This window comes from Epinephelus moara, chromosome 6, assembly GCF_006386435.1.
Source record: "Epinephelus moara isolate mb chromosome 6, YSFRI_EMoa_1.0, whole genome shotgun sequence".
Taxonomy (NCBI): Eukaryota; Metazoa; Chordata; class Actinopteri; order Perciformes; family Serranidae; genus Epinephelus; species Epinephelus moara.
The window spans coordinates 42,230,966-42,256,829 of NC_065511.1; the positions used below are offsets into that span (position 1 = coordinate 42,230,966).

General features: G+C 41.2%; 2 protein-coding genes across 4 annotated transcripts in view; one reads left to right on the forward strand and one right to left on the reverse strand.

Annotated features, from left to right (window-relative positions):
• The window catches only part of atp2c1 (ATPase secretory pathway Ca2+ transporting 1), an 80,706-nt gene that overhangs the window by 9,325 nt on the left and 45,517 nt on the right, over window positions 1-25,864 (reverse strand). For all 3 annotated transcript variants that reach the window (XM_050046323.1, XM_050046321.1, XM_050046320.1), the window contains exons 7-25: window positions 25,402-25,510; window positions 20,841-20,996; window positions 20,501-20,569; window positions 20,166-20,241; window positions 19,992-20,058; window positions 19,066-19,190; window positions 17,760-17,857; window positions 16,583-16,678; window positions 14,035-14,124; window positions 4,195-4,299; window positions 3,248-3,404; window positions 2,988-3,158; window positions 2,539-2,636; window positions 2,178-2,228; window positions 1,670-1,836; window positions 1,519-1,587; window positions 1,132-1,248; window positions 650-797; window positions 242-337 (exon numbers count right to left, since the gene is read on the reverse strand). In XM_050046323.1, the coding sequence (XP_049902280.1) occupies window positions 242-337; window positions 650-797; window positions 1,132-1,248; window positions 1,519-1,587; window positions 1,670-1,836; window positions 2,178-2,228; window positions 2,539-2,636; window positions 2,988-3,158; window positions 3,248-3,404; window positions 4,195-4,299; window positions 14,035-14,124; window positions 16,583-16,678; window positions 17,760-17,857; window positions 19,066-19,190; window positions 19,992-20,058; window positions 20,166-20,241; window positions 20,501-20,569; window positions 20,841-20,996; window positions 25,402-25,510 (2,065 nt within the window). The remainder of the gene's footprint in view (window positions 1-241; window positions 338-649; window positions 798-1,131; window positions 1,249-1,518; window positions 1,588-1,669; window positions 1,837-2,177; window positions 2,229-2,538; window positions 2,637-2,987; window positions 3,159-3,247; window positions 3,405-4,194; window positions 4,300-14,034; window positions 14,125-16,582; window positions 16,679-17,759; window positions 17,858-19,065; window positions 19,191-19,991; window positions 20,059-20,165; window positions 20,242-20,500; window positions 20,570-20,840; window positions 20,997-25,401; window positions 25,511-25,864) is intronic.
• Window positions 7,298-9,106, forward strand: LOC126391508 (E3 ubiquitin-protein ligase TRIM35-like). The gene has a single exon (XM_050046348.1). The coding sequence runs from the start codon at window positions 7,513-7,515 to the stop codon at window positions 8,908-8,910; it is 1,398 nt and encodes a 465-aa protein (XP_049902305.1). The 5' UTR covers window positions 7,298-7,512; the 3' UTR covers window positions 8,911-9,106.

Here is a 25,864-nt window from a genome sequence, read left to right on the forward strand (position 1 = left end):
CAACAATTTTAAGACCTTTGAGTAATGAATTTAAGACCAATTTAAGACATTTCTAATGAATTTAAGACATTTTCAGGCCTTACTTTTAGATACATGAATTTAAGACTTTTTAAGACTTTTCAAGGATCCGCGGATACCCTGGCCCCTTTCGAGGACAGATACAGATACAGATAATTTTGTTTCGTTGACAGATGCAGATATTGGCGTACTCGCTCGCTCAGCACCTCTCAGGTGTGTCTACCTGTGAACGAGAGCTCAGAGCGTTGAACATGTCAAAGAAGACGAAGCAGGTGAAGGTCATGGTGGTGTCTCGAGGAGTGATCACGTTGTCCTGCAACTGAAACACAAAAGACAAACAGATTTTTACAGATCATGTGTCTCACTGTGTGACTGCTGTGACCACCTTCGTCTACTAACCAACCAACAGACACGCAGCATGAAATGACGCACTGATCAGTGCTAAACCCAAACAGACAGACAGATAGCAGCTCGCCATGGAGGCAGCAGAAGCCTTGCCTGTAGTAAGAAGCAATAAGAAGTAATAACCCGTGCAGCATCGTTGCACACTCAGTACGGGAAGCTATCGTACATCGTAGCCTGTGATTCAGCAGATGAAACCAGACACATGGTCAGAAGAAAAGAGACCTACCTCTCTCCAGAAGACAAACAGCGTCCCGCAGACGATGATGAGCGCCGACACCAGCACTTTGACGAGCAGGCTGCGAGTGATGATGCTGTCTCTGACATTACGGGGAGGCTGTCTGATCACGTCCCGGTCCACGGGCTCCACGCCCAAACTGACAAAAAAACACACACTCAAACTTTTAGCGTTGGCATTTGATAAAATCAAAGTGGGAACGCTTCGGTCGTGTACCAGCGTGTTTATTTAATTTCACTATTAAACCTTCCAAACTAAATATCACTTCTCATTTAAACTGAACCGTTTAAGAAAATGAATTTGTGCCAACCTCAATTAAGACTTTAAATAATTTCCCTTGATGCTTTGGTGTTGTGTTGTGTGCAAAACATTTTTTATAATAAATGCTTTTCATTTCTCTGGACTATTATTGTAAGGCTGCAACACTTGTGCAGCTCCTGAGTCCAAGTCCACTTCCCATGATGCCCTTGTACCTCTGAGCAGGAGGTCCGTCCATGATGATGTTGATCCACAGGATCTGCATGGCATTCAGTGGGTTGGGGAAGTTCATCAGCGTTGCCAAGGAGATGAGCGTCAGAGCTGCAATACTCCTGGAAACCAGCAGGGGGAGAGGGAGCGTCAGGTGGGTGTTTAACTTTATTTACATCATCAGCTAAATGTCTTTACAGTAAAAGTATGTGCAGTGCAGTTTTCTATTCTGTCTGATGCTTCCAGATTAATATCACTGCTGCATTAATGTGTACGTTACATTTTACTGCTGTTTCAAGTTGAGCTCATTTTAACTCCTTTATAAACTGTTGGGTAGTTTAATCTACAGCAATGCATCATGGTCTATAAGATCATCATAAGTTTCCACTCACGTGCTCAGCTGGAAGCGGACAAAGTTTTTAATGTTGTTGTAAATTCCTTTTCCTTCCTCGATGGCCGACCTGGAGGCAGAGAACAAAACTCTTCATGTCTGCAGTTTTAAAGGAGCCTTAAAGTTTTACCTCCTCATGTTCATTCACTCACATGATGGTCTGGAAGTCGTCGTCCACCAGGATCATATCGGCCGCTTCCTTGCAGACATCAGTGCCCGTCTGGCCCATGGCCACGCCGATGTCAGCGGCCTTCAGAGCAACGGCATCGTTCACTCCGTCGCCTGTCATGGCCACCACAGCACCGATGTTCTGGAGGGACTGCGGAGAACCGGAACTTTAATTTTTATATTCTGACAAGTGAAGGTTTTGTGCTTCAACTTTGTTCCTACTTACTGATAAACTACTTCATTTCTTCTGCTTTTCTAAATTTCCTTTGAGTCCATTTTCCAATTTTTACTTAATTCTTTCATATCAACTAATTTAAATATGTGGAAATAGCACAGAAGCACTGAGACTCTGTTTGATTGGCAGCACAGTTACAGGTGTATTTTACCCTTTGTGGCACTTTGAGAATTACACTGTTTCTTTTTGTCATATTTGTGCAGTTCACAAGAGCCGCACAATCCTTCACCCCTGAGTGTTCTGTTCATCCAGCTCACCTTGACGATCTTCAGCTTGTGTCGAGGACTGGCTCGATAAAACACAGCTATCTGTAGAGACAAAGACGACTTTCATTAATTAAAATACAAAACCCACGTAGAAATAATAAAGTTTGTTCTGTGATATTTACTTGAAAAAAAGGTGCCACTACATTCTGCCTGTTAACAAACTCACTGTGACAGAATCAAACCACATGTGAGGTGCTGAGAGTTTATTTTATTTTTAGACTGAGCTCCGAGCTGAGAGAGAAACTGAATAAATCTTAATATTTATTTGCTCACAATCTTTAACTCACACTGTGACTGATTGTTTAAAAAACACAACAACAAATAAACAGTGTGAAACTGAAGCTGTTCTCACTCTGGGGACGACGTGTGAAAGCTGCTGCAGGTCGAGCTGATCCACCTCGTCTCCAGACAAACACTGACAGCCTTTAGAGTACAGACCCAACCGACTGGCTGCAAGGCAAGGTGACTTTATTACAACAGCACATCTCAGTCACAGAGGCAACTCAAGGTGCTTTACATTGTAAAGTTTAAAAAGACACAGGCAAGAAAATTCAAAGAGCAAAAAACAAAACCAAAGAAAAAAATAAAATTCTGAAAAGATCTCGCCTGGTTTGGTCGACAATTATACAACAGTGTAAAGATGTTTTTGTCAGTGTGACAGTGAAGACACAGACAGGAAACTTGAAGAGAGATAACTTTTAAATTAAGTTTGAAGTTTAAATTGAGAGGAAATGTTTGGTGTTCATTTTCCTCATCTCCAAACTGTGATAGTTTATCATGAAGCCTGTTCCTCTCTCTCACCTATGGACACAGCTGTCTCCTGTGAATCTCCAGTAATCATCTTAATGGCGACTCCGGAGTTGATGAGCGTCCCTACGGCTTCTTTGACCCCTGACCTCGGGGGGTCGATGATGCCCACCAGTCCCAGGAAGGTCAGGTTCCCCATCTCCGAGCCCGCCGCAAACGCCAGGACTAAAGGATGAGACGGCCAGAGACGTGCTCTCAGTTCACCTGTGTGTTGAAATAAGCAGCAAGCTCATAAATATCTACGTCTTTCTTACCTCTGAGACCAGCTGTGCCCATGTAGCTGATCTGCTGCTGGTACAGCTCCCTCTGCTGGTGGCTGAGTGACAGTGTGGTTCCTCTGCTGTTGTAGGAGCTGCAGAGGCGGATCACCTGCTCGAAGGCTCCCTTCACGAAGTAAACTCCAGGCTTATCCTGAAGGAGGGATAATGAGGCTCACACCAACACAGGACTCTCTGAGGACTCTCTGAATCACTGACTGTGTTTACATGCACACTAATATGCTACAATTATTAAGAATTTAATACAGTTAATGTAAACAGCATATTCAGTTTGGATATCCTGTAAAGTTTTCTGATTAAGACATGCAGGATATGACAATATTATTCTGGTTTTAGGAGCTTTCTTTGGTCATGTATACAGTTTGTTCAGAACATGCATCCCAATTGGAGTTTTCACTGCAGTTTGCGACACCCTGCCTCATGTCTGTTTACAGTCGACTCTGTGCTTTGTACAAAAACAACTTGCCAACAGATTAAAATCTGTGGTGAAGAGATGCATGCCAAAAAGAAAAGCCCACATTTCTAGTCAAAAGGACAAACACAGCCACTTTTAAACGTCATGAAAGACCTAATATCAACAGGTTTTGGATGTACACAAATATCGCAACGCCAACTTTTGAATAATGTGGTTAAGGAATGAAAGAGGAAGGCTGTGCTCACCAGTCCAACCAGTCGGCCACTGGTTCTAACTTTGTAAGAATCTATTTTGATGCACGAATTTCAAATAGTTCAAGCAGCTCCGGCTGTTCCACTTTGCCATATTTTGATGTGATAATCAGTGTGGACGACTGGAATAATATTGGAGGAATATTTTTATTTTCATTGGCTATGTAAACAGCTTAATGCGGATATTGTCCTTTTGGGAATGTAATATTTTGTGCATGTAAACGTAGCCACTGATGACAGGTGGAGAAGACACTGACCTGCTGGGTGCGGTGAACACAGCGAACAGCCATCCACTTCTGCTCTGAGGTGAAGGGATTCTCCTCCAGACGCACATACTCCTGCTTCAGGCTCTCCAGCCCCATCTGGAAGACACAAGCAGAGCTGCATCATCATGTTTTTGTACTTTTAGAGTAAATACTGTGGTAGAGAATATATAGTAATAAACGTGGGAGGATCCCCTGGACAGAGGGACAGAGGCTAAATCCCGAATGTCCTCCAATCATAGGAACGACCCCCAGGGTACGCCTGACCTATGTGGGGCTGCTGAAACTGGCCCCTGGCCCCCAGGCACCAGATTACAGCACACCCTGCACTCATGTGGTGTCAGAATAATAATCGAAAAATTAGTTCCTGACTGAGAATGAATGAGTGAATGCGCCCATATGTTGGATGAATTTGGAAAGTTGGCGGAAACTTTGGTACACAAGTTGCAGAGTTGATGTCATATATTCACAAACATGTTGGATGACAGTAAATGTTTGGTTGATGGGAATAAACATTCAAACTATTCACAACTGCATGTTAATTTTTTGATTATGTAATTTGTAATATGGTATTAGGTTGTAACCATTAGTTGCTGTCAATGTAGAGCGACTGAGATCAGTTAAAAAACATTAGTCTTTTACATCTGTCAGGTAAAGCAATATTTTAGTAGTTTTAGGAGATGTACCGGTGAAATACAAGACAATACGACACCTTAAGTCTTCTCGGACATTCAAAAAAAAAACCTCAATTAAAAACAAAATAAAACAAAAAACAATAAGCGGAAAAAAAAAATAAAAAAAAAATCAAATCAAACAAAAGTTCAATGTGTCTGACTTTGTGAAAACATGTTTACAGTAGAAATATAATTGTAGGACATTTTTGTGGTTATAGAAGTCCTGGTATCTGTTTAAGTTATGATCGAAACAACCCTGAAGCTGATTAATAAAATAATCAGTGGAGATTCATGAACATTTTTATTCATATCAACAATTTGTTCCTATTTTGTTAGTAGCTATTGGTTTCTGGGATTCACCAATATTTTCTTATCTCTGCTCTTCACTTAGCTGAGAGAAAATTTTACGAGTGGTCAAGAGCACTCTCAAGAGTGTTATTTTCACTGTCTACAAATTGTTTGTCCAAAATTTGAGGAACATTTTTTAAAAATGCATTAATATCACCAAATTTAGATTAATATGTTTCAGAGTAATTACAGTGATTGGATTATTAAATCTGTGGGCTAAAGAAATACCACTACACGTCCACTGATCTCAAATACTGTAAAGTCAGTTACTGTGTGTCCCTCTGCTGACAGTGCTGGAATGTAACTAAGTACATTTACTCAAGTATTCAAGTACAAATTTGAGGTACTTTTACCTTGCTTGAGTGTTTTAATGTCCACTGACACTTTCTACTTCTCCTCCACTACACTGCAGATGGAGTTACTGTACTTTTGATTTCACTGTAGTTCATTTACAAACTAAGATCTTTATGTCCAAACCATGCAAACACACACTGGTGCAGATGAAACCATTAGTCAACTGATTAGAAAATTACTTAACATAACGTCTGATAACCTTTAAATTCATTTTTCACGCAGAAACATTTCATGGTTTCATCTTCTTGAACATGAGGACTTGCTGCTTTCCTTTTTTAAATAATTCTTTTAAGTTTTTCTGCATTAAGTACTTTTAATTTCAATACCTAAATACATTTTCCTGATTGTTCTGACATAATTTCACTTAAGTGACATTTTTAATGCAGGGCTTTTACTAATAACTGTTATTTTTACAGTGTGATTTTAGCTTTTACTTCAGTAAAGGATCTGAATACTTCCTCCACCAAGTATTCAAGTACAAATTTGAGGTTCTTTTACTTGACTTGAGTGTTTTAATGTCTACTTCTCCTCCACTACACTTCAGATGGAGCTATTGCACTTTTTACTTCACTATAGTTGCTTTAACTAAGTAAATCTTAGTTTTTCTCTCTGGCAAGAAGATCAGTACAACAGCTGATTCATAACTTTGACCCACAGTATATTTGCGGATCTACACATGTATTCACACAATCACTCTCACTTTTTATTCATTTATTTATTGAGTTACAGAATTGTGATCTTTTTCTTCTCTGTCATTCACTGTTTTACTGTCACCTCTGCAAGCAAGCAAACACACATCTGCAACTGACACAGTGAAGCACACAGCTCACTTCACATGCACTTCATCATTCCTCACTGTGTTCTGTTTTTTGTTTGTATTACTGTTGTTGCTGTTGCTATGGTTTCCTTCTTGTTGCAGACGTTGTTGTTCTTGTTGCCACGATCACAATCATCATCTCTTTTGTACCAGCTGTAAATGGGGTGTGAGGTTCAGGTTCATGTTTCCAGTAGATGACAAGCTTATGATTTATATCGCCAGGTTCCAGACCTTTGACTATAACTACACAGATATTTTTGTAAACGTATTTTTCCTCTTTCTGACAAAAAAGAAGTCAACAGTGACTAGCTCTCAAGCTGGTGTTTTAAAAAAGGGACCACTTCACTTCCTTTGTGACGAGGGGACACCCCTGATACAAGGACAGCGCCGGCCACCAGCGAGTGTTTGCAGTCATTTTTGCGCTCGTGTGGACAGAGATATTTTGTAAAACTAAGGTTGTGTGGACAGAATTTTTTAAAAAAATTTTTAAAGGGAGGGGAAAAACATTCATTTTACAAATCATCTGTACGTGTGTAGACAGGGCCTGAGTTTGACTGATTCTGGATGGAAATGGAGTGTAACGTAAAAAATGGAGAGTCTGGCGAAACTGGTGATTTTAGTTTACATGCTGAGATTATTTGATCTGATTTGTTTCTGGATCATTTCTTGTGAGAGTGAACTACAAACTACAAGACAAAGACAGAAGTAGTGTACAGTATCTGACGAGGACAAGACTTCTGTGTGTTCCTAAGAAATTATTAATGACTTTGGAATGAAACCCAACCCAAAAAAAAAACAAAAAAACTTTCATTATGAAGCTCTGCCCATCACCTGACTCACCACAGACAAACCAGGAAACAGATCATTATTCTGCTTCACTAAGACAACACACACACACAAACACACACACTGAGAGACGGATGATACGATTCACCCTCAGACCAAAACCTCCACTTCCACTGAGAGAGGACAGCTGCAGGAGGCAACACTGCAACTACAACCAGCTGCTGACTGCAAACTCTGAGTGAGAGATTTACAACAAGACTCAAGGTGGACGTAACTTTCAGGGAGTGGCTGAGCTGTCTGCCTGCTGTGTTTTCACTCTCACTCACAGACTAAATGGCTTCAGGTTTGGAGGAAGATCTTTGCTGTTCTGTCTGCTGCGACATCTTTGAGGATCCTGTCATCCTGGTATGTAGCCACAGCTTCTGTAAAGTCTGTCTGCAGAGGTGGTGGACAGAGGAAAACACCACAGAGTGTCCGCTTTGTAAGAGAAGACATACAGGGGAGGAACCACCTCCTAATCTGGTGTTACAGAAGCTGTGTGAGAGTTTCTTACAGGAGAGAGATCAGAGCGCTTCAGAGGCTCTCTGCAGTCTGCACTCTGAGAAGCTCAAACTCTTCTGTCTGGACCATCAGCAGCCAGTGTGCCACGCTTGCAGTCTTTCAGAAAAACACACCAACCACAGATTCAGACTCGTCGATGAAGCTGCACGACAACACAAGAAGGAACTTGAGAAAACTCTGGAGCCCTTAAAGGAGAAGTTAAAGGTTTGTGAACAAGTTAAAGTGAAGTTTGATCAAACAGCAAAACACATAAAGGCGCAGGCCCGACGCACAGAGAGGCAGATTAAGGAGCAGTTTAAGAAGCTTCACCAGCTTCTAAAAGAGGAAGAGGAGGCCAGGATGGCTGCACTGAGGGAGGAAGAGGAGCAGAAGAGTCAGATGATGAAGGAGAAGATGGAGGCTCTGAGCAGAGAGATAGCAGCTCTTTCAGACACAGTCAGAGCCACAGAGGACGAGCTGAGAGCTGAAGACGTCTCATTCCTGCTCAACTATAAGGCTGCAGTGGACAGAGTCCAGCAGCGCCCCCTGCTGGATGATCCACAGCTGCTCTCAGGAGCTCTGATAGATGAGGCCAAACACCTGGGCAACCTGACCTTCAACATCTGGAACAAGATGAAGGACATGGTCTCCTACACTCCTGTGATCCTGGACCCAAACACTGCTGGTCAAAGACTCATCCTGTCTGAGGACCTGACCAGCGGGAGACGAGGACAGGGACAGCAGCGTCCTGATAACCCAGAGAGGATGGATCACTACTGCTGCTCTGTCCTGGGCTCTGAGGGCTTTAACTCAGGGACTCACAGCTGGGACGTGCAGGTCGGGACCAGTAAAGGCTGGACACTGGGTGTGTTAGCAGAGTCTGTCCACAGGAAGGGACACATAGAGTCTAGATTATGGAGACTGTGTTTCTGTTACGGTGTGTACTACTCGTTCTCCCCGTCACATCCGGACACTAACGTCCGAGTGCAGAAGAAGCTCCAGAGGATCAGAGTGAGTCTGGACTGGGACAGAGGGAAGCTGTCGTTCTGGGATCCTGACACTAACACACACATACACACCTTCACACACACTTTCACTGAGAAGATGTTTCCATTCATGAACACTGTGGATCATCTCCCACTGAAGGTTTTACCGGTGAACGTATCTGTGACTGTGGAACAGCAGGAATAGACTGTAAAGATGATGATGATGGTGGTGATGGTGATGATGGTGATGATGATGATGATGATGAATTTTCCTCTCTGGAGCATGTGTCTATATTGTCCTAATGATGTTGTTGGTTGTCACGGTGATGAGGGTGAGGTGTATAGCAACACATAGTAAGAGTGTAAAAATGTTAAATGTTGAAATAATGAATTAAAAGTACAAACCAACAAAGACCAACTTTTCATATCATTTAAGATTGTTTTCACTCATGTCAGAGTTTACTCCTCTTAACAGTCCAATCAGCTCATTTACTGAGTTTATTGATCTTTGCCTGAACAAGAGCACATCTGCACTGCATCATTCTGTATTCTTATTTCCATTTGAGAGTGTAAGTGTGATTATAATGTTGGATTTTTTGCTGATATCTGATGTGCCGATAGATAACAACTTAACTGGTCAATAACTAATACCAATACTAATATACCCACTTTTTTCTGCATGCACTTTTAGTGATCATCAAGTCTCTGTTTTTTTTTGTAAATATCTTTTATAGATTTTCAAAATCTTCATCCCATAAAACAGATACAAAACATGTATATTTGACTTCAATTCAACCAATCCTCCCCCCGGCTGTAGAGGAACACTATTCATCATATATGCTGACAAACTGAAATCAGAATCCCTGATTTCATCCCTACAACCTAGGGCTGGGCGATATGGACAAAAACCATATCTCCGTATTTTCAGGCTGACTGGTGATGCACGATATATATGTCGCTATTTTCTACGAAATGGGCGACATGTTCAGCTGATCAAATATAAAATATAATATAAAACAGACCGTGATCAAAATAAAATGCAAAGACAGGGATTTTTTATCCTGTTTGAAAACATACAGCTGCACAACATGTAAATGAAAAATGATATAAAATAAAAGAAGGCCTGTACGTTAACTTTCTGCACACATCACTGGAGCTACAGATGTTTAAAGGTTTGCAGCACAGGACACTAAACTATAACATGAGTATAAAAGGATCAAGTAGGTCTAAATCTATTGTAGTTTAGAACAATCAAAAATCTTTGTGGGTTAGTGAGTTAAAAAGTCATTTTCCATCTGTTGGCCTTTCAAATGAATCTAGTGCTGGAAGATGATTTAAATCTTTGTATTAATTTAGGCTGTTAATCTTATTCATGCACAGAGCATCAACAGAGAGGCTGCGAGAGGGAAGGACGGAGCGACAGACACATTGTCCGCGTTATATACGTCTTGTGTATGAAACGTCTGTGTTGCTGCTGCGTTTATTTAAACACATCTGTCGCCTGCATCCAGGCGCTGTCTGAGTGTCACACATTAGACTACAACTACCAAGAAGAACGGCAACACACTGTGATCCACCTCACACACAAACTAGCAGCGCTGTATTGCACTGTGAGTGAGTGCGTGGAAACAAACAAAAAACAGAACAAAAAAATAAATAAATAAGGAGGGGGGTGCCATCTTCCTTTTCATCGAGGGGCTCCTGTAGCAAACCAAAAAAATCCAAAAGTGTCTCCATGTCTTAATAAAGGTTTGAAAGGACCTTTTGCATGTGACATCTTTGACCCGATGAGAAAAGGNGTGTGTGGAAACAAACAAAAAACAGAACAAAAAAATAAATAAATAAGGAGGGGGGTGCCATCTTCCTCTTCATCGAGGGGCTCCTGTAGCAAACCAAAAAAAATCCAAAAGTGTCTCCATGTCTTAATAAAGGTTTGAAAGGACCTTTTGCATGTGACATCTTTGACCCGATGAGAAAAGGCTGGGGGAGCGCATTGCTTCCAACTTAAAGGATCAAACATCTGGCCAGGTGAGTGGAGAAAGCTATGACCACGTCGGCTTCATCTGGTGAGACAGCACAGGATTCCTTCAAAGTTAAACCATCTGGGTTTCAACTTTGAGCTCCCAGTTTGAGATATGTTTGAATGGTCTTTAATTTTAGGTTGTAGAAAGTCCTCTTTACAAACAGATGTTATTGGTGTCTGAATAAAACTGTTTTTATCTCTGTTATAATAAAGTTTATAAAGTTAAAAAGAACAATAACTGTTATAAAAGCAGAGTACAGTACTGTACGGATGTAATGACATGATGACAATGTGCATCAATAATACCAAACACTGAAATGAAAATAACAATGTCAGAGACAAAATGAGTCTCTTTCTTTTGTGCTTGTTATCTGTCGGTGACTCAGTGTGTCAGAGACGCTGACGGGTCCACAGTGGAAGACGCACTGAGCTCCAAACAATCCCTTCACATAAATGTGGAACCATTTTGGCACATTTAAAGATGAAAACATGACGCACAGCAGAGATCGCTCTTCCCCTGAGCACCCTGATCCATCCACAGCCAACAAAATATAAACATTAAAAATTAAAGATCAGTGTGCTTTAATGAATGACAAAAAACCCCCGCATAAATAGTCATGCGTAAGCTGTGACTCATCTCCCCAGTCACACCAGTAAAGGGCAGGCGGATGACAGGCGGTCTACCTCAAGCGACAAGAAATGAAATGAAGACGGCGTCTGTTCTTCTTCGTCCTTCAGGCTCAGATTCATCTTTTCATCGTTGAGAGTTTTCTTCACCATGACATGATGTAACGTGGCCGACACTGTTCGCTGACAGAGAGAGGAAGCTCTCTGTGCTGCAGCTGAAAATCAGCTCTTCACATTTAATATAATATAAAAGTAGAAAAGTGCCCTCAGTGAGGTGCAGATCTCCACCAGGTGTGTCTGGGGTCATGTGGGTGGGGGGCAGGAAGCGTGTATGCACTCAGCCGTCCCTTCCGGCTCCCTTACAGTCAGGACAGCAGCAGAGATAATGAAAACAGGGACTTATTTATCTTGTATCGTGCCTGACTTTAGTGGATCATAACATATCAGGTATGGAATCAATCTGCAGATGTTCCCGATCAAAAAGAGACCAAACTTTTCTATGGATGTCAGTTTCATAAACACAACAAAAGCCAAACCGCAGCCTGAAACAGACAGTAATGACACGTGTCCACAGGATCCGCCATTTCCACACTTCCCTTTTATGTCTGCATAAGCAGCCGTGCGATGCATTCAGGCAGCACTGTGTTACTTTCCCAGAGATGAGGTGACACGTTGGCCGCTTCTCATTTGCAAGAATATGAGGTCGAGGCTACTTTATGCAAATCAGGGGCATCCAGTGAAACTCACTGCCTCTAGAATCTCCTGAAAGGTTTTAAACTAACTCTTATCAATCTGAAATGAAGACAGATTCATTAACTGTATGTCTCACCCAAAATGTTTTCAGAAACACATTTCGGTGAACTATTTTCATAATGTAAGTGTTGGTCTTTGGTTTGAAATACGTAGAGCAGACAGCCCGCGACTGAAAGTGGTCATCCAATCAGGTGCAGCCAGGAAGAGTTTGAATGCGTTTCCTGTTACAGGGAGGGAGAGATCATCTCCTACTCTGGTTGCAGGCTCATTAGGCAGTGTTGGCCAGTAGCATCACAACAACTAACTTATCTCCATTTCTCAGTAGCGTGGTGGTGATGTCACCAAAAGTTAGAAGCTCTTTTTCCAGGAAAAGCTCTGAAGTGCAGCGGACTTTATTTCTGTGGAGGTCTGGATAACAGTCAGGATAATAAAACTGAGGATAAGTCATGTGACTGACGCCAGCATCACACTGAGACATGTAGATGAGGGAAGCACTTCCTGTATGACATCACATACCAATCCTGCAGATTGTTCTGCTCGCTGCTTTTCTTGGCAAGACCCACCATACTCTGCTTCTGATTGGCTACGCTGCACTTCTTGACGTGTCTCTCACGTGTCTCGCCCACAGACTGTATATATTTAGTAAATTTACAGTGAACACCAGAGAAACAGACACAACAAGGGCCGAAAGGAAGAGCTGAGAGACAGAGGACAGAGAGGGACATACTGATGTCACGTGTTATGTGCAGGACATGTTCATGTTCTCATGTCCAGAAAAAGTTACTGGAGACATGTTCAAATATCAAAGAGAGGAAAGTTTTAATATAAGTCTATTATTTTATAATAAACAGTTAAACTGAATATTCTTTTGCTGCCTCTCTGTTTGGCTGACAGTTTTTCTGATCACTGAGAAAACGCTGATTTGAACAGTTGTGAGTTACTTTGGCCATTAGCTAGTAGCTTAGCTGCTACATTTCTCTGTGGATAGCTAGTGAAACTTTATTCTGATGTAGAGTAACTGTTACCTTAGCTCACTACATTTTCCAAGTAGTTTGCCCAACACTGCCAGCATTTGAATTTTTGTTTTTAGCTCAGACGATTTTGCGTTTTGCTCGATGCTTTTGCTACATGATTTTGTTGATGACTTGCGGCCAGTTAAGAGGAGCAGTCTTCATCAGCAGTCAGTGACAATATACAACAATCATCTCTATTATGCATCACCTCACCCGGAGGCCTCCTCGAGCATACAGTCTAAATGTACACACAAAATGCACGAGCTAACACATGATCGCCTCCAGGCGGAGATAACCAACAGTGTTTCTGTCTTCCCTTTCTGTCAGGATGAGAGCTTTGCCTGAGGGAGCATCCTGCTGTCCTCATGGTCTAAGACGTGTCCTCGTTTCCTTTGCTGCATGACATCTTTCTGTCAACACAATTCCTCTCTGTCTCTACTTGTTACTGTCGACCAGAGAAAGGAAAATAAATAAAACTGAAGGGGTGAAGTGTTTCATGTCGTCTGGCTTTTACTGATTCTGGTTCTGATTCTTTTTGGTTAAATTCTTCTGTATGTTTCCATGCACAGTTGTAACATCAACTCTGTGCTGTTACATTACATTACAGGTTACATTTATCCCTTCATTTATTTGTGTGGTGCAGTAACATTTTTGTAGATTCATTACAGGATGGAAGCCCTGTAGGTCCAAACTTCCTGGTTTCAGTTTCTTAATAAATCCCTAGTTCTTTTAAGTGTTTCATTTCTTTCCTCGAGCTTGAACTTTATCAGTTAATTTATCAGATTTTTCCCCTCTAAATCTGAGCATGTGAAATAACACCTGTTAGCCGTCGTGCACCTGTGGCACCAACGTGAGTCCAGACTGAATGCAATTTGGGGTGAAGGCTCAGAGGCTTGAGTGTTTGTTTTTTTACCTTCATGGCGAGGGCGATGAGCGCTCCCTCTGTCGGCCGTCCCAGCAGATTGTTATTCCTGATGACCGAGTCGTTGCACACACAGCCAACCTAACGTCACACACAAACACATTCATCCATTAATATCTCTTCTCATATAAGAAGCAAACACAGACAGTATAAATAAAGTATGTTTTGTGTTTCACAGCATTTGTTGAACTTGTAGTGTGATAAAAAAACAAATACTCTCCTACGGTGGGATTCTGACGACGTTAATCATCTTAAATGTCAACAGTTTTAAATATTGTGAGTATTGAAGAGCTTCTTTGCATATGACATCATACATTAGCACACTTTCCAGATGTAGGGCAAAGACGACCAACACTGCACAAACACCTGTGATTCACACTATTTTCAGCTGTTCCTGCTGATGGGGAAAAAAACAAGGGCTACTTCTGGGTCCCGAAAATAATCATACATGAAGAGAAGATGTGAGAACACAGCAGATGTGGATCAATAAACCTTCATCATTACTCTGGAGGCGTGGAGTTAACTAATGTCAAGTTAAAGCGTTGTGCTAAACATGTCTTGAGTTGGTGTTGCCTCCGGGGTTGAAAAATAAAGCCAATGTTAAAGTGCCAAACACTGCAACTCCTCTAATGTCCACTTGAGGCTGACTAAGAGCGAGGCAATAACCACAGACCTCCATGTTTATAAGCCTAGCTTCACAGCAGAGATAAATATGTTTGCAGCCTGGTATGAAAAACAGTTTTGGTCACTGTAACTAATTTCAAGTTTTTTTATATAACTTATCTCTTTATATTTTATCGAGACTTAAAGTTACGCATAATTGAGGGCGGGTATCTACAATGGTGACAACACTGGTAAAGTAACATAATCGTGACGTAACGCCAGATTTACAGAGTACAGGCGTAGCCGTATCTAATTCAGTTTTCAGTTTATAAAAGATAATTATAATATTCTGGTTGCCTAAAAAGTCTTGTTCAGCGTTTAATTGTACTGACAGACGCTCTAAGGAGTTGGACATTCAGTTTTTCCGCCAAGTACATTTTGTTTTAAAGATTTTAAGCATGTTTTGTTAGCAAAGATGAGCATGAGCATTTTCACAGTTAACCACAGCTGTAAATACACTGTGCTAACCAAGCTAGCAGCTAGTGTTAGGATTAGCTCCAGCCTCTCCTCCAGTGATGGTCACTTCTGACCCCAAAACTCCAAGAGGCTTCAAAACAGGGGTCCACAAATCCATTGGTGACTTCATGGTGACTATGTCCACTATTTTTAAAGTCTATGAAATTGCCAAGCAATTATAAAGTGCCGTGACTATGTTCTTTGGCCACAACCCAGATATTTAATGACATTTCACCAGAACAGTTGAACAAGTAGGTAGAAAACAGTAGCTTAAGTTAGGCAGCCAGTGGCCTGACGCCCGTGGTGCATCATGTACAGAGCTGAAACACAAAAAGACAGTGATTCTCAAGCGCACTACCTCATACGCCAAACAAAGAGCAGAGGTTGTTCAATGCTAATTTGGCTCCAAGGTCGAAGACCCAACTGCACACAAAATAATTATAACCTGTAGACTCTTGTACGCTTTCATGTGGCTCACCATCTAATGTTAGTAATGTTAGGATGCATGACGGATGAGATAATGTAAAGACGATCGTGTCAACACCTGACAACTCAATTTCCTGATGATACCTGCAGCCTACAGGTTCATCCAACTCTTTTATGAAGTCACCTTCCTCTAGGGGTGGGGAAAAAATCGATACAGCTTAGTATCACGATATTTTGCATGGCAACATCGATCTTTTATAATATACATTATCAATTTTTTCAAATACACATTCTAATACCACTTTTGGTACTAGAATAATAAAATCAGTTGCTTTTTCGGTCCACTAGATGGTGCTGATGTTTTATTTCCTGGTGAGGTCAGCAGAGGTCTCAGTCTGCAGCATTTGGAGGGAAGTTCAACAAAACAAAGATGAAGGCACCAGAGAAAGAGATCAGAAATGTGCTGTTGGCGTTTAAATCAAACGTCTGGGATTATTTTGGATCTTTTAAGACAGAAGGAGGACTTGGATGTGACACATGAGATTTACAGCAGTGTCATAAGAGAATAAAATACTCTGGGAATACTACGAACATGAGGGCTCACCTCACACTCCACCATTCAGAGACAGCATTAGCTGCTGCAGCCAAGCTAACGCTGAACGCATCTGCATCCATGCAGCGTTGGTAAAAACCAAGGCTTTTGTTACATGTTAAAAACACGTGAACGCTGTCTCACATTCTCCAAACAAGAGCAGGACACCAAAGTCACAGCAGAGCAAACACTGCTGACCTCCTGCAACAGACGACACTTCTAACATGGGTGTTGTCATTCAGTTAGCAGGATACCTGCATGTGAAGTGTTTCGCTCATGCACTCAAATCGGTCCTCTTCTGCACATTATAATAGTCGCGTGATGGCAAACAAGCTATTAACTCAATATTTAAAGATAAGTGAAAATATTTCTCCAGACTTTTCCTGCACCTGTTGGACTCACCTCTACAATCTTGCTGACTGACGGGCAGGAGAAGCCGTGGATGATCTCTCCATCCAGTAAAACTTCTCCTGTTCCGTTGTAGCCGACGCCCGTCACCTGCAGAACAACATCACAGGACAACAACTCAGACACAAGGACACACTAACAACAGGCAAGTCACTCTACTGATACACGTTTAAAACAGAACAAACAGACGGTTGTCACATTCATATTCATATTCAGTCAGTTCCTGTTGGTGTTGGAAGACTTCTTCTGTGTCAGTCGACGACTTTGTCTGATGTTACAGGTCATATCATCGTGTCATTAAAAAGACATCCAGTTAAAACCAGACGAGGTCTCCTGGTCCTCAGTCACCTGACCCATTTCTCCCAGTATGGCTGCTGGGACTTCCAGATGAAGGAAGTGGGTCGGGCTGCAGGAGACTGACTGAACCTTCCTCAGGTGTCAGATGCCACGTTACAGCAGCGCTCTCATTTCTCAGCTGTGATTTCATTTAAATAATTCGACAATATGTCACTTAACCTTCATATGGCTTTACTGTTTACTACCCGACTGTATCTCTTGATGTCTCTCTACATTTATTACCTCTCATTAAGCATTTACATTTACTACACTCCCATTTACAATTAGTTAACTTTACTATTTGCTTTATGTCTTTAGAGCTTTAAAGAGCTTATTAGGGTGCCCCATTTCACATACTAGTATTTTTAACTGTTGAAAAAACTGAAACTAAACCATCAATTTTGTAATTTAAATATACCACAAATATATATTTTATGTTATATATGTTATATTTTATCTCTATATTTTACTTTTTATACATATTTTATGAGTGCTGTTGGAGTGAGTGCTTCTATGTGATCGTGCGTATGACAATAAATAACTTGAATTTTTGCCAATATCTGCCTAGTTTCTATTTTTATATTAATTTTTTTTTTTTTCATAAAAAATATGTTAATTACACCTGTAGCATTAACTGCAGTTTCATGCCGTTAAATCCATCAAGAAACACACACTTAACACATTGCCTCGTTTGGACAAAGTGTCAAATTAATTTTGAAATTAGACTTAAAGCTGGCATATCTACGTATATCTAAACTTTTATTCTGCTCTGATGATGATTATAATGATGATGATGACGATGATGATGATGATGAGTGATGAAGGGGGTTCAGACCTCAACATGGAGTCCATCGGACGTGAACAGCTGAGTGACGGTCATCTCGTTCTTGGTCAGCGTCCCCGTCTTATCTGAGCAGATCACGTTACAGCAGCCTGACGGAGGAAACAATGTTACTGTTAACAGGAAGTAACACACCCGATATAAATCTGTTATAAATGAGCTAAATGAAGCTGCACTTATTAATACGAGCATTATTATGATCATGTTCTTGTTTGTTTGTACCTATATTTGTTGTTGTAGTTTTTCAGCAAATTATTTTAAAAAATAAACTTTTTGTTTCTTTGCTGATTTTTATGAATTCTTCCATTTTAAGGTTTTAGCTAATTCTTTCATTTAATTTCTGCCGTTAACAAATAAGCTTAAGCTTTTGAATCAGGGACTTAATAAATTGTTGTTTTGCTCTCGTAGTTACAGTAACATCTCTTTTAAATCACTTCTTAAAAAACGGTTTAAATTTTTGTTTATATTTTTTATTGGTAGTTTATTTTTTCTGTCACTTTATATTTCGACAACATTTCAGAGGAAGATGTTGTACTTTTTACTGCACAATATTTATCTGACAGCTGCAGGTGGGGATTAAACATTTTGTTTACTACACACACTGTATACAATTTTATTTTTGTCTATTAAACAAGTATAATGAAATATAATACTAATATATAATAATAATAAAATCTGTCATTACAGTGAGATAATTTCAACCTGTTTTAATAGATTTATTTTTACAGGTAACAGATTTTTTTAAGACTCTTTCATCTCTAAAAAAAAACTTCTTGAAACAAGTTGATTTCAGACAGCAGCTGGTTGAAATAACTAAAATACATTTTTTCACTTATTTCAAGAAAGAAACAAACACAATCAGCCCCACCTTGATCAGCTGATAATAAAATGTTGCTCTCATCAGTAACAGATGAAGTAAAAGCTGTTGTGTTGTAGATGTGATATGATAACACAGTGTGTATTAAAGGACAACTTCGGTATTTTTCAACCTGGGCCCTATTTCCCCATGTGTATGTGTGCGTATGATTCATAGGTACCACTCGTTCTAAAATTGGTTCAGTATTGAGCCGCTACAATATGCTATTTACAGAGATAACACTGGCGATCTGAACCGGTCAGTGGCGATAAAAAGCACTTTTATACGGGACGCATTTGCCCCCATTACCGTTTTAGCTCGTTTCGCGGCTCAATACTGAACCAATTTTAGAACGAGTGGTACCCATGAATCATACGCACACATACACATGGGGAAATAGGGCCCAGGTTGAAAAATACTGAAGTTGTCCTTTAATTAACGTACCCAGAGTTTCTACGATGGGAAGCTTCTTGACGATGGCTCTTTTCTTCACCATACGCATCACACCGAGCGCCAGCGTCACCGTCACCACGATGGGTAAACCCTCTGGGATGGCAGCTACCGCCAGACTGATGTAGGAGGAGAGGTGATCAGTGATCAATAATCAATACAACACATCACACCAAGTACAAAAGTTAAGGTGAGACAATATTTTATTAGAATTTAACGACCACAGGAGCAAACTTTGTTCTCCTTCCTGCTCTGTGACACAGTCAGACCTCATCAGCTGGTTTTCCAACTGGACCTAACATAAGATGCAGATCTGCTGAAGCTGCTCTCAGCTACCTGGGTCCTGTTCTCTGGAACAACCTGCCTGCTGACCTGAGATCTGTCATAAACTGCGTCCACACTCAGGGCTGCAACTAACGATTATTTTCATTACTGATACAAGTATTATTAGTATTAAACTAGAGCTGGGTATCACCACTGATCTCCTGATTCGATTTGATATTTCATTTACAATACCAACGTTTGCTAGAACTCCAACCTCAACACACAGACATGAGAATGATATCCTTCTGATCATTTAGGGTTAATTTTTATTTTTTAATGACCTGTTCCTCTCAGTAACGACACCATAAATGGTTTTGTTCCTCGTTAATGTCTCTGTTAGTCTTTATAGTGACGCTGTGTAAATAAAACCAGACCTGCTCTACACCTGCTACAAGTCAACCTGTCGGCCATGACAGAGGTCATTGAGTTATAATCTGATAACAAAAGTAAACTGTAGACTGACAGAGCTGCTGCCAGGGTTCAATCATTTACTTAACACACACACACACACCGTCTCTACAGAGAGGCTTCATTCAGCTCCCACACTGCAAACATCAGTCAGCTGATTCAGAGTGAAATCCAGAGTGAAATCCTACCTGACACCGATGGTGAACATGTCCAGGATCCTCTTCCCCTGCAGCCAGCCCACCAGCATGATGACCCCTGAGACACGGCACAGGAAACACAGACTCAACATGAACTCTTAACACAGAGATGCTGAGGATGAAGGCTGACAGCGGTGATGATGACTGCGAAACAAACAAACCAACCTATGATGCCGAAGGAGTAGAGCGACAGCTGCTTCCCCAGCAGGTCCATGCTCTTCTGTAGCGGTGTTTTAGGAGCCTGAACACAACAAACAGGAAACAGATTTGTTTACTCAAGTTTTCATGAGCAGATGCAGTGAGAGAATGCAGAGTGAATGCTGACGGCTGAAATGCTTCAAAGCAAAGCTGGAGATACAGAAATGTAAGATGAATTGTTCAAAAAAAAATCGTCACGCCCAAATGCTGTTACCACTCTGCGACTGAGCGCCCTGACAGTGGCAGAGGCTGTAGTAGTGAAGCCTGTAGTCATAGTGGTAGTGAGGATTAGGATAAGTTACCTCTTCTGCTTGCATCATCTTGAAAACCTCCCCGAACTCTGAGTTCTCTCCGGTTCCTATAACGATGCCCTGAGAAGACAAACAGCTCACATATGAATATACATGACACTTTGTTTGGGTTTCATATTTGTTTTATCTTTCTGCATGGCTACGTGCAGGTGTTTGACTAAACATGTGTCTTCTGCTTTGAGGTGTTCCAGTTTGTGTGTGTTGTTTATAACAGGATGTAACCAAGGAAAGAACATGTACACAGTGAACAGCCTGTTTCTGACTGAACAAACATCATAAAACTATTTTTATGATTGTTAAGAAAGAATAAATGTGATGATGCTGCAGGTACCTTGGCTCGGCCGCAGCGCACCAGTGTTCCCATGAAGGCGATGTTGCTGCGGGAGGCGATGTCTCCATTGGTAGATGCTGGCTGGTGGTAGGTGGACTTGGAGCAGGGGGTGGTCTCCCCCGTCAGACTGGACTCATCCACAGACAAGTCAGTCGCCTGAGAGAGTGGGTGAGTGGTCAATGAACAGTAGTCGCTTTTCTATTCAATTATCAAATGAACTACCCGAAAACATAACCAAGAACAAACAGAAGAAAGAGAAGAAACGAGTACCCTGCACAGATAATGTCCTTTTTCTTCCCAACAGTATCTTTTGTGAAAGAGTTACCGATTTCTCCTGACAGCATATGTACTTTCAAGGGCAGAGTTGTTGGTAATGCAGAAACTTGTTTACCCATACTCATGAAAGAGCAATAAAGATAATGTACTTCAAGAACGAGTATCATCTGAGTAAAATGTGTCGATATCCGTACTCGTGATGAAGGAAAACCCTCATTTAGATAACTGTGTTTATTCTCTGACTCATTCTCTAACTAGAGAACGATGTTTATGAGAGCAAACACACGGCTCAACCAAGATCAGGAGCAGGATACATTTAAAACAGAATATGAGTTGGTCTTCCTTCTCATTCATGGTGATTGCTGACTAATTTTAAAAGTAAATACTGAGCAACAAAACTCACTGTGAAGAAATCTCTCTAGATAAACTGCCCGGGTTCGTGGGGCGCACTGAATATAGCTAGTGTGAGGAGGAAGCGTCGGAGGGCTGCGATACATATTGTTCTATCTCGTCCAATGCTCCAAACATATTGACGGACCCGATGAGTGACTGCCAATGTGAGTAGGCCTGTCACGATAACAAATTTTGCTGGGTGATTAATTGCGTCAGAAATTATTGCGATAAGCGATAATATTGCGTAATATTGTGCTTTTAAGACCATTTTTATTGTTGTTGTAATTTTGCTGTTTTTAGACCATTTTTTAAACTTATATAATGATAATAAAGGCATATTGATGCAAGTACACCCTTTTAAAGAGAAATAAACATTTATTTAACAAGAATATTTACGAATGCAAAAAGAAAATTTAAATATCTGAAATAACACGAAAAAATACCAAAATAAGTAAATAAATACCTTATAAATACAAAAAAATAGATTCTCAGTCACTGTTAATAAAAAGTGCACTGTAATAGAAAAAAAAAATCAAACAACCAAAAACGATGAAATGGACTCTCAAGTGCAACACACACCGCCGCCGTTGCGGCGCTGTGGCCGTCAAGTGCCGCCCCCCAACACACACTGGCAGCGGCGCGCAGCGGCACCGTCGACGTGTATTTCCCACCCCAGCCCGCTAGGTGGCTGTACCTACACTAGTCACCAACGGTTGCCAACTGCTAGTAACAGAAGAAGAAGAGGAAAAACTTTGAGGCAACAACAACTTGGATTTCACGGGTGAGTTTCTTATCAAAGTCGTCTTATTAAAATTTTGAAACAACCGGAGTTGATACTACGGCGGCCGAGACGTACTTAAAAGGCTTTTCTCGCAGCGCCGCCATGAGCGCCAGCCGCGCTGGAAATAGAGCAGTGGGCTGAAGCAGAGCGGCGCGGCGCGTCAGCCGGCACCAGTGTGGGTTGGTTCATAGAATATAATGGAGGCGGGCGTTTTGACGCGCGGCGTTTTGACGCGCGGTGTATGGCGGCGGTGTGTGTTGCACTTCAGTCTCTCATCAAAAATTGCACTTGAAAAAAAAAACAACAACCAAAAACAATATATAAATAATAAATATAAATAAATAAATGCTGTGGCATTTGGTTTAGGAACAAGTTCTCTGTCTTTCTCTTACGCTCAACTCTGTTTTTTCTCCGCCTCGTCCCCTCCTCACAAAGATTGCATTGTGTGTGTAGCTCATAGCCCCGCCTCCCCCACAGAGACAAAGACACTGGATGACAAGAGCTTTCCCTCCGTTCATTACGCTAATGAACCAACTCACCTGGCTGCCAGACGATGCACGGCAGTGAACGCTCTTGTCGTCCAGTCTTTTTGATGAGAGAGACGAGGAAAATAAACACGCATGAATGTGGCAATTAATCGCAGCCGGAAAAGTTACCGTCTCCCTTTAAATTTACCGTGCAATTAACCGACTTATCGCATATCGCGACAGGCCTAAATGTGAGTCCATTTTTATTGTCTTGTTGCCCCTGGAAACGAGGACGCTGTTGTTGTTTTTTCTTTGAATCTAGTTTGTTATGTGTCGCACTGGCACGCTGCCAGGTTTGTGTGTCACGTCACCATTTCTTTGCTTTGTGTTATGATTTGTACTATTAATGTTGTTCCTTTGCTCTTTCTTCAATGAATTAATATTAATGAATATAATCACGGCCAGTTAATGCATTGTTAGCACTTTGTTTTTCCAGCCTTTTCAATACTGTACTGAGACCACTGTTTAATGTTAATGTCGTTCATCTGTGCCATTAGGGCGACATTTATGGTGAACGCCTCTCCTCTATTTTCTATTGTTTTAAAGTCAGTCAAACCAGTCATCAATCACCAATACCTGTTCCACCTGTTACTTGTGGACAACGACATCATTTATGTGCCTGTGTTGTAACTCCCTGCCTTTATTCATTTTCAATACAAGTTCTGAACTGCAAATCTGGACTCTGCCTGGGTTTGTATATAAGTGAAGCCAGTGAGTGGGACTCCAGGTACCCAGCCAATGCAAACTGTTTTCACTCACATTACACTGAAATTAATTATTTATAATAAGTATTAATATTTGCAAGAAGAATGTTTCTTTAAACTCTGTTTGTCAGAGCGCTCAGTCTTTATGAGCGTCCACCTTCAAAAACTCTCTTTTCAGAGAGGCACTGCGCTCGTCTGTCGCCTTTACAGTCTGGCCGGTGACAACGGAGAGTTAAAAGATGTTGTTGTGACTGTTTTTTTTAATGTCGGAAAGGATTTAAGACACAGACATGACCTCAGACAGAAAGAGACATGAATTTACTTTGGTTTTTTTGTCTGTTCTGACAGTCACTTTGTCAGATTAGACAATTGTGAAGTCAAAAAAAAAATCCTTTTAATTTGAAACAGATACAGGAAGTGTTGAGTCTGAAATAACAGCACAATGCATTAAATGTAACAGGACAAATGGGAGCGGATTAAAACTAAAAACAGAATAATAAATGAGGGCCTGTCTCTAATGTAGTGTGTTTGAGATGCAGCTGGTAGCCTCTGCAGCTGTGCTGAGTAAAGGCCCAGACACTATCTGTGAGTTTGATTCCTTTATATCCTCCATTATGAAGAAAGAACATTGTTTGCTAGCTTGATGCTAATGGCAGTACTCAGCAGGTTGATAAAGTGCCTCTGCTGTTTCCTTTTTACTCTGTGTGCTAACGTCCCTACAGGAAATATCTAAAAGGCTGGGCTGTTGTTGTCGCACAGTTTCCACGGCAGCAGATCGCTCTGTGTTCCTATTGGTCAAAGTGACGGCTGTGACGGGAGAAGTCGTGGAAGACAAAAGGAAAGTCAAACATGCTAGACTTAGACATGACATCAGTTGTCATCTCCTATGACACACTACACGAGATTAAACGATGGAATATCGTGTACGTCACTCATTGTCATTCACGATCCGAGCCGACACAATACGTTGCTACCTCGGGCTATAAGTGGGCTGATATCGTGTAACCTGGATGAATTAACTAAAAAATATCTAAATAAATCCTGCGTGTGGTTTGTAAACAGTACGTTTTTCACTGCTGTCGCACTGTGTTGGCTTCACTACCTGCTCAATAACATTAATTCAACTTAGCATGTGCATGTGATCATTTCTAAATGTTTCGGAAACATTTTCTTTTTTGGGTCTGTAATATCCTGGTAACTTCCTATAATGTTTCCTATGAAGGATTATGTATTCTGGTACCAGTTGTCGGAAACATAGAGATAACGTTTGGAGACAGGTATTAGAGTTAAACGAGTCAAGTGAAGTTTATAACCACCTGTTGATTTCCTTGAAAGGACGGCTCCATTGAAACACAAGCAAATGTATCAGAAACTTCACAGTTTATAGACACTGAGTTGTTTGTTTGCTTGTAGAAATCTGACATCTTTGCACGCTGAGCTGACCTGACCTGCTGTGTACCGTCCAAAAGACTCTAGTTACACCAGCGTTTCATTTAAATGAATTAACTGGAGGTGGACCAGCTGAACAGTGGACATATTGTCCCTAATTTTACTACTAAATTTCACAGTCCCTTCCAGGAAGTTGACAAAGAATCCCCAGTTACACATCAGTGCCTTTCTAGGGAATTCATGGAAATGAGAGCTGTAAAATAAAGCCCAGTACTGTGGTTAAGCTGAGCTGCTTTCTGCTGACAGCGTGTGTGTACATGTGTGAGTGTGAACAGTTTGTTCCTGGCAAAATATATATTCATGCTCAGTGAGGCTGCACTGGGAGAATGAAAGGGGAGGCCTGGTACAAACACGACCTAACAATGGCCTTTGAGTTGATAATTAAACATCAGTGTGTGTGTGTGTGTGCGTGTGTGTGTGTTGGTGCATACCTCGACGAGGCGGAGGTCAGCTGGGACTCTCTCTCCCACCGACAGACAGACGGTGTCTCCAGGAACCAGCTCTCTGGCCAGCATGTGCTCCAGGTTCCCCTCCCTGATACTGAGAGAGAAAGAAAGAGAATCTGAATTGTCAGACTGATCTTTATTTGCATATATACTAAACAGCCCCCCCCCCCTTAATTCTTGGTGTCATAGATTCAACAAGGTGCTGGAAACATTCCTCAGAGATTTTGGTCCATATTGACATGATGACATCACACAGTTGATCCATGATGAGAATCTCTCGTTCCAGCACATCCCAAAGGTGCTCTATTGGACTGAGATCTGGTGACTGTGGAGGCCATTGGAGTACAGTGAACTCATTGTCATGTTTGAGATGATGTGAGCTTTGTGACATGGTGCGTTATCCTGCTGGAAGTAGCCATCAGAAGATGGGTACACTGTGGTCATAAAG